General features: G+C 32.3%; 2 protein-coding genes across 3 annotated transcripts; both read left to right on the top strand.

Moving 5' to 3' along the window:
• Positions 1-915: 915 nt before the first annotated feature.
• LOC113520941 (alpha-glucosidase 2-like) lies at positions 916-13,293 on the top strand. 2 transcript variants are annotated; one of them, XM_052902467.1, is made up of 7 exons: positions 916-1,075; positions 4,883-4,971; positions 6,772-7,705; positions 7,892-8,105; positions 10,442-10,762; positions 10,844-11,611; positions 12,375-13,293. In XM_052902467.1, the coding sequence occupies exons 2-7, from the start codon at positions 4,896-4,898 to the stop codon at positions 12,762-12,764; spliced, it is 2,703 nt and encodes a 900-aa protein (XP_052758427.1). In that variant the 5' UTR covers positions 916-1,075; positions 4,883-4,895; the 3' UTR covers positions 12,765-13,293. The 2 variants fall into 2 exon arrangements, with proteins under 2 accessions (XP_052758427.1, XP_052758429.1); XM_052902469.1 differs by lacking the exon at positions 916-1,075 and adding an exon at positions 3,178-3,310.
• A 1,764-nt stretch (positions 13,294-15,057) lies between these two features.
• On the top strand, positions 15,058-16,231 carry LOC113520940 (ribose-phosphate pyrophosphokinase 2-like). The gene has a single exon (XM_026906366.3). It carries the CDS (start codon positions 15,130-15,132, stop codon positions 16,156-16,158), a length of 1,029 nt encoding a protein of 342 aa, XP_026762167.1. The 5' UTR covers positions 15,058-15,129; the 3' UTR covers positions 16,159-16,231.

Raw genomic sequence — 16,231 nt, 5'->3', positions numbered from 1 at the left:
AATACTGTATCTTTTTTCTCATCTTATTTTACATAAAAATAGCGCATAGATACTAATGTTAAAACTTGTATATACCAATCTCACCAAGAGTGCGATCTCCAAGTGTGTTGAAATTTAATCATCTGTAAACTGCTAGTAACAAAAAAAATGTGAAATAAATGAAGAGATATATAGGAGGTAAATAAAAAAAAACGATCCCTGAATATTTATTTCGTTTCTATATCATCAGACAGTTAATACTATACATTGTATATCTCTATTTACCTTCCAGGAAGAAAATACAAAACACCCAAATTCGTATTTTAAAAATACACATATTAATTCTAATTTTAAAAGCAATTATATTTAATATGTATGTACTCGTATATAAAAGTACCTTATATTTATCAGACCGGAAGTATGATGAATAACCGAATATATATATATATATATATATATATATATATATATATATATATATATAAATATCAGTAGATTAAATTGTTAGGAAATTGTATATTACCAACACCAAGTAAATAATAATGCTGAATCTAATATAATATAAATCCTTACTAAAATTATAAATATAAAAGAAAGTTTGTATGTCCATTTGTTACCTTTTGCTCTGGCTTCAATAGCTTAACTAACCATTATGAAATTTGATATGCATTTAAGAATTCTTTAGTTTTGATAGTGTTTGGGGTAAAGAAGGGCATAGATTTATATTTATTCTGATTAATCAATATAATCCGATCACACGGACGAATTCGCGGGTAAAAACTAGTGTAGTATAAATAAAAAATAAATCAGTCCTGATAAAATGTATTTAAATACACAATTATTGAAAATGCTATCTTATCTGTGGAATCAGTATTTTATCCGGTTGCCGATACTTTTGAAGGCGTCATTAAGTGATAATGATTCTAAATATCAATCTAATTATTATTATGTTACCTGTACATAGTGGACGTGATATTATTTGTGAAATATTTCTTTGTGAATCATATTGTTAGCCGTGAAATAACTAGATAATATAGATAATATTCGGTGTAAAAAAAATGTGATGTTGTGACAAAAGAAATAAAAAAAATAAAAGGTACGACTTATTTTTTTTATAACACTGAGGTAGCATATAAGTATACGACCCACCAGATGGTAAGTGATTACCATAACCTATGAACACCTGCAATACTAGGGGTATTACGCATTGCCGACCCTGAAAACCTCTTTATCACTTTTTTGAAGAACCCCATGCTTGTATGAGACTAGGTTACTTTTTGTTTAGGTCATTCGTTTTTCAACCGTGAAGCAGTTGTGTTTGCATGACTGTGTTTCGGTTTAAGGGTGGGATATGGCGTGAATTTACTGGATACAGAGGAATAACATCTGAGTCCTCAGGAATGGCAACACATGGGGGGTATCATGGGCAAAACAGTATACTTACTCTGTTATGTCCATGGTACTGCTCATGTCTATAGGCGACGGTTACCACTTTCCGTCAGGTGGGCCGTCAGCTTGTTTGCCATTCTAAGTTGTATAAAAAATATATAAAAATTATAACTGGATGATGTCTGTACATGGAAAAAATTTAAAAAATAATAATATGAGGAGTTGTAATAAGAGCAATAGATGCCAAATAATAATTTTTAGAAATGTTGCCTCTCTGTTCATCTGTCTGTCTGTTTGAATGTATATTTATTCCGACATCATACAAAAACTGATTCAATAGTTAATGGGTAATGTTGGAATTGGTTGAGGTATTCACATTTGTAGGTCTAACTTAAAACCTGATATATATATGTATATATATATATATATATATATATATATATATATATATATATATATATATATATATATTCTTGATATTAAGGAAATCCCTTAATTACCATTTGTAATTATTTCTTATGTTGGCTTTACACACTTTAATTAATTTAATTACTATACAATATGACTTCTCATCATCATATCAGCCCTGAACTGTCCACTGCTGAACATAAGCTTTCCCCAGAAGGAAACTTTTCCTATTTTTAGCGGACAGGTTGGCAACTGTCGTTAGGCTTTTATTAATGTTTTAAGAGGGACGATGCTGCCATTCCTCTCACTCTACCATTAAATTTCCTTAGTCGCCTCTTATAACTCCCATGGAAAAGGAAGGGGTGGCCCGTTCTATGCCCGGACCGAAGTATGATTCACATATGAATTAAATCAACGTTACAATTTTTAGCTAAAAACCCTTTCATCAATCTACTTAGCTACATTTCGCCGAATATTTCTAATTCAACAAAGTAACAGGTGTCGCTTCTCCCGCCGTTTCACAGAATATTCTCGACGTAATCTTATACATAACTGTATACAAGTGTATGTACTTGGCAAAAGTACTCGTTTGAACAAGAACCATTAATTATACTTAATGACATTTAAGAAAACCTCCGCGATGTTATTTTACATTATTTTATTTTACATTACTTTGCATTATTTTACACTAGCTATAATACGTAAAGTATCCTATGCGCTAACTTAGGATGTAACCTGCTTGTATGCCAAATTTAATTTAAATCCGTTCAATAGTTTATGTCTTAAAGAGAAACAAATATCCATCCATCCATCGTTACAAACATTCGTATTTATAGGGTAATGAGTTCCGGGTTTCCATTTATCTTTGTCGCTAATGAAAAAGTCCAAAACGTAGAATATGCGTGAAAGCTAAATGGACGATCAATTCATCTATATTTTCGTGCTGCCTTACACAATTATTAAACCAATTCTGTATAAATTTTAATAATTATATTTAAATGGATACGGTTTATTCAAATTTTTTCCATAATTCAAATTTTTTCCATAATTCAAATTGTGTGATTGCATGCCCGCTATGTGCAAGGACCTTTATTAAAAAGATTGGCTTAGTAAGCCACATCCAACCATACCAACGCTAACAACAGTCCTTTATACAAACAATAAATCTACAATAGTGGCGTTAAAACGGTCGCCGTGAGCGAAAACAATCAAAACTTACCATCATCATGACTTACTTATTTTAATCCTTACTACATCATGCAATATTGTATGTGATAAAGGTTTTACCCTCATGTTGTTATGTCCATGGTAATGCTCATGTCTATAGGCGACGGTTACCGCTTTTCATCAAGTGGGCCGTCAGCTTGTTTGCCGTTCTAAGTTGTATAAAAAAAAACTCAGGTGTTATTCCTCTGACGGAGGAGTGCCACGCTTGGATCTCCCGAGTGGTAGGGTGAGCACGCCATCCACCCTATCTTGAGAGAGGAGACCTGCTCTTACCATCAGGGGGCGGGTTGCTGCCGTCGGAGATGTGGTGAGTGTGAAAGCGAACCCATGTCTCCAACATATGGCACCTCGAGGGTATATCGTCTGGTTTTTGGTGGGTACACCCCCACTTTACGGAGGGATTCCCACAGTACCCATTCACCTCCCACAAGGTGTATGAAAAAAAAGGTGTTATTCCTCTGTACCCTGTAGATTCACGCCATTAATATATAAAATATATTAATGTACATAAATTATTATTCAATTAGGTAGATACTCGTGTAGAGATTATATAGACATAGAGTACATTATCAAGGGTAGAAAGGATTTATTTACACTAAATCATGTCTAACGTCCATATCACACCTATGCTGGTTACGCGTATGTCAAAACAGTACGCTTGAAGTTATCGACAAGTTTATGTACCTAGGAAAACTTGTACGACTAAGTGAATCCAACTTCGACCGAGAGGTCAACCGACGAATCCAACTTAGCTGGGCTGCGTTAGGAAAACTACGTTACATCGTTTCATCAAAAATACCTCAAAGTTTGAGGACGATGGTGTTACCATCGTTATGCATGACCAATGCGTATTACCAGTGATTATCTGTGGAACCTAAACATGGTCCTACACGGTTGCTCGTATACAAAAGCTTCAAATTAATCAACGAGCTATAAAGAGGGTTATGAGTTTCTTTGCGTGACAGAATCCGAAATGAGGATACCTGCAAATGAACGAAAGTCACCGACATATTCCCAAGGATAAGCAATCTGAACTGGCAATAGGCTTGTCACATAGCTCGAAGAGCAGACAACCGATGGGGAACAAAGGTTCTTGAGTGGTGATTCCGTATGCCAAACGCAGTGTTGGACGACCCCCCCCCCCCCCCCCCCCACTAAATAGAGTGACGATCTCAAATGCATTGTATGAAGTCAGACGTAAATGGCCTTTAAACCTTTTTTATGTCAGTCTATGGGGAGGTCTATGTTCAACAGACAGATGATGGCTGAGATGATAAAGATAACTAATAACCTTATTGCTCGAAATATCCCTCTCAGATCGACCTCCACGCAGTTCCTCCTGGATACCCTTGTTATTAATTCTTGATGAATTCGTTACATCTTGTTTTAATCTTCACCTGTCCATCCCATCCATTCCTCATTAATGCCAGTGCATACCGACAGCGCAGACAAGGTTGCCATTCCATTATTAGCTGTTAGAAAAAAGTACCTTATTATCGACTTATCGATTCAGCTCACCAGCCAATTAATATGATAAATTCATCTTTGTTCAACTACAAATTGAGCAGACTGTGCGGGAAGAAATCGGAATCCATGGAACACTTGATGTGCAACTGCGATTCGTTGGCAAATATGCGTATGAGTCTACTGGGAACGGCTTATCCAGAACTAGGGGACTACAGATATCTTAAACCGCGGGATATAGTTAGGGTAACACATAGGATCTATGAAATGATGGTGTAAGGCAGGGGGAAGCACAAAAGATCCATATGGGTGCATCAGCTCAGCTGACCCCATATGCGAAAAAGAAAAATAAGATAAGATAACTATAAATTGAGTATAAAATGGTTTAATTCCATTGTAAATTATTTTGTTTCAGATAAAACTACATAATGTTACCATACGCAAACGAGAAGAAGGAAGAAATCGTAAATGAAGAACCTTATGAATATGATAAAAATGCAAAGCGTAAGTAAACCTAATGTCCATGAGTAATAGTATGAAGTAATAAAAACCAATACCTATCAGTAGTTTTTTCCTAATAGGTGATAATGGAATGATAACCCCGTCTCCGCTATCGGTATACGCTGGCGGGGTATCAGTAAGAGAGGATAGGTGAGGATAAAAACAGATCAGTTGGTCTATAGTAACGAATTCATAAAAAATTAACCAAGATGGTTCCCGGGGTGAACCGCGTGGAGGTCGACCTAATAAGGTTATATTGCTAGCAGTGGGGCTATTAGATCCCATTAGTAAAAGTCCCTTTCTCCCTATGTTTGTAGTATAATGTAATATTTACATTTACAAATGATGTGAAAATATTTACATTTAAATCATATCTCACATGAGTCTACTGGGAACGGCTTATCCAGAACCAGGGGTCTACAGATATCTTAAACCGCGGGTATCGTTAGGGTAACACATAGGATCTATGAAATGATGGTATAAGCAGGGGGTAGCACAAAAGATCTGTATGGGTGCATTGGCTTAGCTGACCCCATATCGTGCGTCATTCAAAGATCTGCAAGACTTCGGTGTGGCTTAGGAAACGTGTCACAAGAAGAATGTCACTCATATATAATCTATAACTCAAAGTAAACTCAAAGTACTTTACCAAAAACAGGCTTTCTTTTTTATTCATGTATGTATTCGTGAATGAGGATATCAGGATGTATAGTTTTAATTATTACTCACTAAGTGGCTTTATATTGTAAGGATAAAAATATAAAATTAATCTAAAATCAATCAGCCAAAGTCATGTTCGTTAGCTGACTTTTATCCAGTGATCAACACTTGATGCGCCCAGATATATTCTATTACCGCACATATCTCAGTAATTAATTACGTTTACATAAACCAAATTAAATTTCAAAACGCAAAAATAATAAAATATTGTTTTTTTTATTTTATTTTTTGATTAACAATAAAAAAATTAACAATCTTTGTCGTTATTTAACCAGAGGAAGACTTTGTACAAAAGTCGTTTGCTTGCGTACCTCTGTCCCATTCGTGTTTCAACCGTGAAGCAGTTATGTTTGCATGGCTGTGTTTCGGTTTGAAGGGTGGGATATGGCGTGAATTTACTGAGTACAGAGAAATAACACCTGAGTCCTCAGGAATGGAACGCATGGGGAGTATCATGGGCGAAACAGTATACTCAGTTATGTCCATGGTACTGCTCATGTCTATAGGCGACGGTTACCACTTTCCATTAGGTGGGCCGTCATCTTGTTTGCCATTCTAAGTTGCATAAAAAAAAATATGTTAGTATTTTATATAAGTTTTAATAGGTAGACGGACCGTATGTCTGTTTGCCACCTCAGTGGTGGTAAAAAAATTTACTACTACATAACTCTGGCAATACAAATATAATAAATAAATTTATATTTATACAAATACGTAGTATAAAATTACGATGGCTAAATGTTTGTGAGGTTGTCATTGTCAGAAGTTTAATAGAAAGAAAATATTTAATATTAAAAAAAAAAAACAAAAAATATATATATATATATATATATATATATATATATATATATATCCTATGAAAAATTATAATAATTAAAAACCGCAAATTGTGGTAGATCGCAATCATAACATCGTGATTCTGAAGAGGGCATTTTAATTAGCAAGAAAAAATTATTACTTCCTTATTTAGCTTAACAGGCAGAAAAATATTTTTCAGCATATTATTTTTCTACTATATATATCAATATATAATATCATAAAAATTTCCATTAGCTATATATGTGGCGTACTTTTATTTTTCAGAAATCAAATGGTACGATGCGGTGTTACTAAACAGGACATTACGGGTTGCCATCGGATTGGTCTTGTTATCAGTACTAATACCCGTGTTACTATATCAATACATATTCGTAATGACTGCTGAGAGACCACCATTGGACGGATTCTCCACTGGATCGTGCGTCATTCAAAGATCTGCAAGACTTCCGTGTGGCTCAGGAAACGTGTCACAAGAAGAATGTCACCCACAGTGTTGTTACGATACAATTAACAAAATCTGTTTTCACAGATATCCATCGCGGTTCTCGTATATCTTCCAACAGAAATGGTCTGAAGATGTCATCCTTATGCCTAGAATCGCAACGGTTCCATACAACTTTCAAGAGAGTTTTAAAACCATGAAATTGTCTATAGATGAAATATCTCCAACACACATGTCGCTAACGTTTTACGATCCACAAAAAACGTCACTTAGCGGACAAAGAATAGAGAATAAAATGTACAGTTACGAAGTGTTACCTACCGAGATGGATATATCCGTAAATGGACCGCAAGGACGATTATTCAGTACATTGAGAGGTCCTTTGATTGCGTCAAATAACATTTGGGAAATAGCTTTCAGAGTAACAAACGAATCAATTTATGGTCTCGGAGAATTGCCCCTGAAAGAGGGCACAGTGAAAGTTATTTATAACCACGATGGAGGTTTAAATACTGCGCCATTAATCTATGCGAAATTAAACGGCTCTTATCATGGTGTACTAATTGAGGCCCGAGCACCAACTGAAATATCAATACAGGGGGAGAACAATGTCGTTGTTAGAAGTATAACGAGTGACGGCTTGAAATTACACGTATTTGTAGGACCGAAGCCTGCAGATGTAATGAACGATGTACGAAAGTTTATCGGTTCAAACAAACAGTTAGAATATTGGATGCTTGGTGCCCATATTTGCAAGTAAGTAGATCTTAATGTTTATTTGTATAAAAAATACTTGTTGCTTCCAACTAACATTTCACGGACAAGTATAAGTACGTGTCAGAAATCAAAAATGATAATTGATTAATATATATACAATTCTATAAATTGATATATATTATATTATGATATATATCATTAAGAAAACAAATTTAACCTTTTCAGCGAAATTGCTGAGACACCAGAAGAAGCTTTTGAAGATCTACAGAAATTTGTAACATCAGCTAGTCAAGAGAAAATACCCTATGAAAGCCACTGTGGTACTACTCCAATCGTTTTTCAAAACGAAGTATGTTTAGATTCTGGCATTTACTTTGATAAAGGAGGAGAGCTTTTAAAAAACGCCAGCAAAAAAGTAATAGGTCATGTTTCGCCACATGTAAGTTTTTATTTTATTACGTTTAGTATAAATAAATAAAATGGATCGAAATATTTATACAATATTTTTTTTCAGAAAAGCTATTAAGCAATGGAAACCAATTCTTAGATTACTAATATTTTATCAAAACCGGTCAAGCAATTTATAAACTTATATGTCATATGACAGCAACACAGCCAAAGTTTCTGAGTTCAGCAATATTAAACTTTTCACAACCTTTTTTTAGAACCTTTACTACAAAGATTGGCTATATAAGCCACATTCGAGAACAACAACGCCAACAACAGCTAATCTAGTAGCTCTCTATGTAGACAATTAATTAAAAAAAACGGAATCAACGTGGTGATCGTAAACGAAAACAATCAAGACTTATCATCATCATTATCACGTATATTTTTGTCGAGAAAATTGGACTAATTTTAGAGATCATTCAAGTTTACAAATTTATACATCAATTTTTAACAATTTACAATATTACTGATTAATTAAAAAACATTAATAAAACTTAAAATTAGTTGCACGTAAATGTAACGCCAAAAATTTCACAATTTCTTCATACTTATTTTTCTGTACCTATTAATATATGACGTTTTAAAATTTTTTTTTTTTTATCGATACTGCCATATTTCGGTAAGCTTCTGTATAAACACTCTTAACCATAAGTGACTACAACACAAGCGCAGACCTTACTGTTACAATCAAAATGTATTTCACAATCAAAATATAATATATATTGTTACAATAAAATATTTATATTTCGTGTTTTAAACTTGAGAACATATTAAAATTCAGAGTTTTTACCAGTAAATTCATCATTCCGTAAAGTGTAGTTAAGTGGTTAAATATTGAGAAGATTTTTAAAAGCATCTATTAAAAGAGTACTCAATCAAATGGTAAAAACAGAAGTGCAGATTGAAACTCCAAAGCGTTTCAATATTTTCCAATGCCGAAAAATATTCTTTTATCGTAAAGATATTTCAATAAACAATGTTTTACTTTTTATCTAAAAATAAGTATTGCATACCTCGGCATATCACAAAGAAAAATTGTTATATCACATTTCAATGAAATTCTATTTGAAGAATAACATTTATGCATAGAAATATCAAATTAAAAATTCCCAAATGAAATATAAAAAAAAAACAAAATTAAGTAGTCACTATATATATATTACACTAAATTATAAATCGAATTCTTATGAAGTAAACATTAAATGTGTTTATTTTTATTATATAATAGATTTTACAACACTTGATGGAAAATACGCGCCCATCCAGAAAAACGGTTTCAGTACTATTAACATATCTATTGACAATTAACTAACTGTTACCTGAAATAAAACCTAACTATGTATGACTATGAAAGACTTGATAACTATAAATATTAACTTTACATATATATTTTTATATATATTTTTATATATAAAAATAATACCTATAGACGTATGTAAATTTGTAGAAACGTTATCGAAATTTGTGTGAATCACAGCATTTGTATAACTGATGAGAGACGAGCGTAACATATAGGCATTGAAGTAAAAAAAATAACATTAAAAAAACAATGAACTGAAAATATACAATCAATGCAGAGATAAGGCAATAGTTAATACACTTGTTAAAATGCCTCTTGCGTAAAATCACGAGAAAATGTCATTTCTCATTTGTAAATTATTATTTTTTTACTTGCCTATTTACTCGCATATTTACTTGCCTATTTCCTTACCAATTTACTTGCTTATTTCCTTGCCTATTTACTTGTCTATTTATTTGCTTATTTACTTGATTATTAACTTGCTTATTTACTTGGCTATTTAGTTATTTGTTTGTTTGTGTTTGTTTGTTTATTTATTGGAAAACGCAATTATTAAATACTAGCTGTATCCAGCAGCTCCACCCACGTGGATCAAATATTGTATATACTAAGTTAAGATATAACATACTCGTGTACCAAGTTTTATTTAAATCTTCAACAAGCCAATCAATCCATCCAGCATTACAAACTTTCACATAGGATTTATAAAAAATAATTACTTCTTATTTTTATGGTTATTTTTTATAAGCCTAAATTGTTTAAACGTCAATGTTTTAAGAAATTGGTATTATTATTATTAAAAAGCCCAGAATAATAATAATTAATAAATAAACAAATTATTTTAAAAATTATAAATTTATTAATAAAATGCCACTCTTGTCTATTTTTACCACAAAATTAATGTCTAATTAATCCCAATAATTAAAAATATTGAGTTAAAAAAAAATTATTCTGCTTTCCCAATTAATATACAATTAAGAAATCAAACTTTTTGCAATATCGCTATAATGATTTCTTTGTTACAGATAATATATGGAGAACATAATAGCACAGTTTCGGAAGACGTTGAGAAAAGTATATCATTAAACGAATCTTGTGTAAATATAGCTCATGATTTCAATGAATTTATAATCCGCGAACCGAATTCATTTGATGTTTATAAAGGCTTAATAGGAAATTATGATGTTTTATATCCTGACTATGAAAATATAACTGAAGAATTCTTACAAAACATATGGGCCTATAATACTGAATTAGACGGTGTGATCATAGAAAATATTTGGCCTCTAGATGAATCTGTCAAAGATCATGAAGCCAAGTATTTATCTTTACCGTACTTCAATAAGGTTTGTATTATTGTTTGAATCATTTACATAAATAAAATAATACAGAAAAGATTATTCAAAATTCGAATTAAACTATTTCAGAATTTCGAAACAGCATTCAATCAGACGCCGCAGTGGAATTGTACTCGTCCTAACGGTAAAACATACTACCACAGTCACAACGATTATGCAAATAATTTTATCGATGCTGTTAATTTTGCATCCGGAGGTATACCGACGTGGGCATCCAATCAATGGAGAAAAGGAGATGTCATGATAAACAGGCAAAATATTTCCACTTCTTGGACAAACCTTCGGAAAGAACTGGTTGAGGCTGCTTTGGGCGGTATATCAGGGCATTGGCTTTGGTCGACGCCTATTTGTGGAGATACAGATAATTATAACAATAAAACTCAAATCGAACTTTGCCTTAAATGGTATATGGCTGCTACATATATGCCCATGATTAAAATACATTCCAAGTCAGTAGCGAAACATCCTTTGGCTTTCGAGGGAACTGATAGGAGACTTACGATTAACGCACTGAATCAAAGGTTAACTATGTTGCCATATTTCTATACAACATTGCAAGAAGGACCACTTCTTAGACCAATGTTTTACCAGTTCCCTTCATCTGAGAGTTTAAAAGACTTGACGACCCAATTCAGCGTTGGAGACAACTTGTTGATAGTTCCAAACTTAACCCCAAGTCAGAGTCATGTTCATGTATGGCTTCCTCCTGGAAGTTGGTATGAAATCTGGAGTGGATTTAAACTAAAAGGTGAAGAAGGTGATGCAGTCACAATGACTACGACTAGTGCCGATTTTCTGACACTAATACGTGGAGATTCAATTATTGCGTTGCAAAAAGTAAGTGCTTTATTTTTTTAAGTAATTTACAATAGCAAACAAGTTAAAGCCCGCCGGACGGTTAACTTTAATTGCAGTTTACGTAATTTATATTATATGTAATTGCAATTTTTCACTATGTATTTTTGTGTTTATTTATTTTTGTGTCTCATATATCGTATACATATATGTTTGCGAGAACAACAGAAAGAAATTAGGTGTTTTAAATTCTATGAAAACAAAGTGTGGCTAGCATATTTTGTGTACCTAAAATCACGCTTGCTATTTACTTGATACCTTATTATTGTTAATTAATTTAGAGATTGAAAAATATCTCACGACCTTTCAAGTTCAAGGCGATACCATGCACTACTAATCTAATATTATAAGTAAATTATTTCATTATTAATATTTTTTTATTGTGATTCGATGGCATTCACAAAATAATTAGTAATGTGATAACCACTCTACTGTTAACTGCAAATTAGAAATCCCAATATGAAATTCCAACCTAAGCTACAAAATTTTTCAAATTGATATTTGAATAATTTAAAAAATAATTGTCACTTATTTCACACTTTAAAATATAAGGCTAAGTTTATTATGACAATGTATAATAACAAGATACAAAATCAAAGAATAAACAACTAATTTAATAAAATGTGTAATTACAAAATCTTTCAATACTACATTTACGAGTCAATAAATGTTACAGTAATATTATTTTATTTGTATGTACAAATATCAAGAAAAATAATATCACCGTTTTCTTATAATATTACAGGATGTTGAAGAGACTGCCGACAAAACTCGACTGCAATCTAGTTTTTCTTTGATAGTAGCTATCGACTGCCATTTTGTAAATATCACCAATGAATTCAATAACACCATTCAACAAAAAGTATGCGAAGCTTCTGGACACATGTACATGACTAATAATATGTCTCTCAAATTCGAAACGGATACGAGGCAGTTAAAAATAACAGCTGTAGGTGATGATTTTGATGCACTGTGTGACACAGATAAAGCTATATGGGCTCATACTATCAAAGAAATTAATGTTTATGGTTTAGATGATAAGGACAACAATTATGATCATCATAAACACATCGTAAGGACGATAAATTTATGTGAACTCGAGAACAACGAAGATATTACAATAATGATAACATAATAATCCTTATTATTATAATATTATAAATGTAAAATTAAGTTTGTTTGTTGCATCTTGGCATTATAACTGCTCAACCAATTGCCATGAAAATTGGTATACGTTTATTATTTAAGTATACACCACTACCCACGCATATATAGAGAAGAGCATAGACGCATTTATTCCAATTAAACAAAATATCCCAGTTATAATCTCGGATAAAAACGAATTATTTATAAATTTAAAGAAAAACTACAGCATAGGGTTCTTCAAAAACGGGCTAAAGAGGTTTCATCAGGTTTGACTACGCGCGCATAATGCCCTTGATATTGCAAACGTTCACAGGATACGATAACCGCTTACCATCAGGTGGGTCGAACGCTTGTTTGCCAATCAGTGGTATAAAATAGCGCTATTTATCAACATGTGAACATATTTAATTAGTCATTTGTAAATATTTGCTTCTTATTGTGATAAAATTTATCTTGCTAATTATTTTGAGCAAATACACCAAACGTCATATAAGAATAAATTACTTATTGTGATGTAATCGCTCTTTCATTTATTATTTAAGCAGTTTACACATATTTTCCCCGTTATATTTTACACATACATAAATACTTAATAATTATTTATTATTATAACAAATATTACATACTAATTAAAAGACCAATATGAACAAAATAGCTTAAAGGAAATGCTCTTAAAAAAGTAGAGATAAAGTGAATTGAATATAAAAATAATACTATTAATTTTGTAATATCTTAAACTCGTCCAGTTCTAATTGAATAGAAAGGGTCAGGAATTTGATTGTTGTTTTCTTAAAAACAAAATTTGTGAGTTTAAAATTTCGTATATACTTCCAATTTCTGTAAAGTAACAATAAATCAATCGTTGTTAACTAGAGCAAGTCAATATTATAGGTAGATTTAATTTATTAATAATACATATTCGATATATTTTTAACACTTTTTTTATTTATTTATTTATATCCAGAGCTACACATGTCTCTACATGTGTAGATATTACCAGAGGAGTTATTTGCAAGGTAAGGTTTCGTAAATCGTACCGCCAATGATAAAAGTTCTGGATTCCGTACCTCCAAAGGAAAAAAAGGATAGGATCACTTTGTTTCCCGTCCGTCTTTTCGTCTGTCTTTCAAAACCTTAGGAACGCGTGGATGTATCATATATACAGGTCTGCATCCTCTCAAAGCAGTGAAAAAACAGTCTTCTAAATCGACGCAATCGAAAAATAAGGACGTTTATGTTCCATTTATATCGCAAGGGAATCCAAACCTATAGGGTACTTCTCGTAAACCTAAAATCATGAAAATTGACAAGAAGCAATGTCATGTAACACAAGTAAAGAAAAAAATCCGAAAACCGTAAATTTGTAGTTATTTAACAAAAAAAAATTAACTTAATAATTTTGTACGTATTCCTCGTTGCGTGAGTTTTTTTTTTTTTAATAACATTAGAAAAATTGTTATTTTTGCGCTTAATGAATTTTCACTTATTAAGCTAGCAATGAATCTACATCTAATCTAATTTCCATAGAAAAACAAAAATCACTTATATTTTAAAACACTTTTTTAACATTTCTCTAAAAAGTGCACACGTTATCTTACTTTTCATTAGGATTATTAAATTACTTATCTTTCAAAATAGAATAAAAAAAACTCTGAATACAACAATAGCTTATAAAAACATTAATAGGTATTTTTACGTTATTATTATAAACGAATCATTATATATTACATCATAATGAACTGATAACACTGTTACTTGTTTACATGAATATAATAAGTATTCATATAAATATTAATATCAGTCTTTACGTAAAAATGTAACAACGATCTTTTATTGCAACTATCATGTATAGTACAGTATGCTTAAATGATTAACTTAGTATTAAAATCATAATTTATATACAAGTAAAAATAAATAGCCTACCTACTCGACTGGCTAGATCTATCAGCACACCGCATAAAACGCTATTGGTTATAATTTTTTTTATTATAATTATTTTCGTTTTATTACGTAGACAATGATTATGAAAGGATTTCTTAAATTCCAGACGAAAAAAAAGTCCCTTTTCGTATTCATAAATTAATACAAACCCCTATTTATTTGAAAGGAAAATGCCCATGTAACCTATTTATTGCATATTAGTAAGAACATCTGCATATAACAATGATAAATTTTACTATGGTGACCAAGAAAACAAGAATTTACATTAATAGCGTAATATGATAAGGTCTGTTGTATTGCGAGGGATACTGATTACAGATACCCCGACCTGACCTTATCGTGAACTCAGATAAATTTGCTTAAAGCAAAGTCAGTCATAAGCTGCCCGCAGCTGAGTCGTAAAGGGTCCCCTGATGAAGCCAGAAGGCCACCAAGAGGAGCAAGAGAAATCGAATAAAAGAAGTTTCGTCCATCCCAGTCCGAGAATGCCAAATATAAAAGTATTCACGGGATCTTCCCACCCTGACATCGCTGAGAAAATATCATCCAGACTTGGACTAACTTTGGGAAAGGCGATTACAAAAAAATTCAGCAACAAGGAGACTAATGTTGAAATTGGCGAATCTGTAAGAGGTGAGGATGTCTATATTGTTCAAAGTGGATCTGGAGAAATCAATGATAATCTTATGGAGTTATTTATTATGATCAACGCTTGCAAAATCGCATCGGCTTCAAGAGTTACCGCGGTCATACCTTCCTTCCCATACTCCAGACAAGACAAAAAAGAAAAAAGTCGAGCGCCCATAACTGCCAAGCTGTTAGCTAATCTCATATCAGTTGCCGGTGCCGACCATGTTATTACCATGGATTTGCACTCTTCTCAAATCCAAGGATTCTTCAATATACCTGTAGATAATCTTTACGCCGAACCAGCTATCACAAAATGGATTAAAGAAAATATACCTGAATGGAGTACTAGCGTAATGGTGTCACCTGACGCGGGCGGTGCGAAAAGAATGACTGCTATAGCCGATCGACTTGACATTGATTTTGCTATTATCCACAAAGAAAGGCAAAGAGCCAATGAAGGTGATTCCACAGTTCTTGTTGGCGATGTCAAGAACAGAACAGCTATCATGGTCGACGACTTAGCAGATACATGTGACACAATAGTTAAAGCCGCAGATAAATTACGCGAAGCTGGAGCAAATAAAATTTATGCGATTTTAACACATGGTGTGTTTGCTGGTGACGCTATTCAGAAAATCAATGCCTCATGCTTGGAAGCTATTGTGGTAACGAATACAATACCGCAGGATAAACATATGAAACTATGTCCTAAACTCCAGACTATAGACATATCTGTGATGCTGGCTGAAGCTATACGACGTACTCATTATGCTGAATCCGTTTCATATTTATATACGACTGTACCCTATTAACAGCGATTTAAGTTTTTAATATATTATCAAAGTTTACATAAATTGTAATATAAAATTAAATTGTAAATATATA

Source organism: Galleria mellonella, unplaced genomic scaffold (genome assembly GCF_026898425.1).
Source record: "Galleria mellonella isolate WM207_F2 unplaced genomic scaffold, CSIRO_AGI_GalMel_v1 utg905, whole genome shotgun sequence".
Lineage (NCBI taxonomy): Eukaryota > Metazoa > Arthropoda > Insecta > Lepidoptera > Pyralidae > Galleria > Galleria mellonella.
Note: the sequence above shows the minus strand (reverse complement) of the source record. Positions and strands in the feature narration are given on the sequence as shown.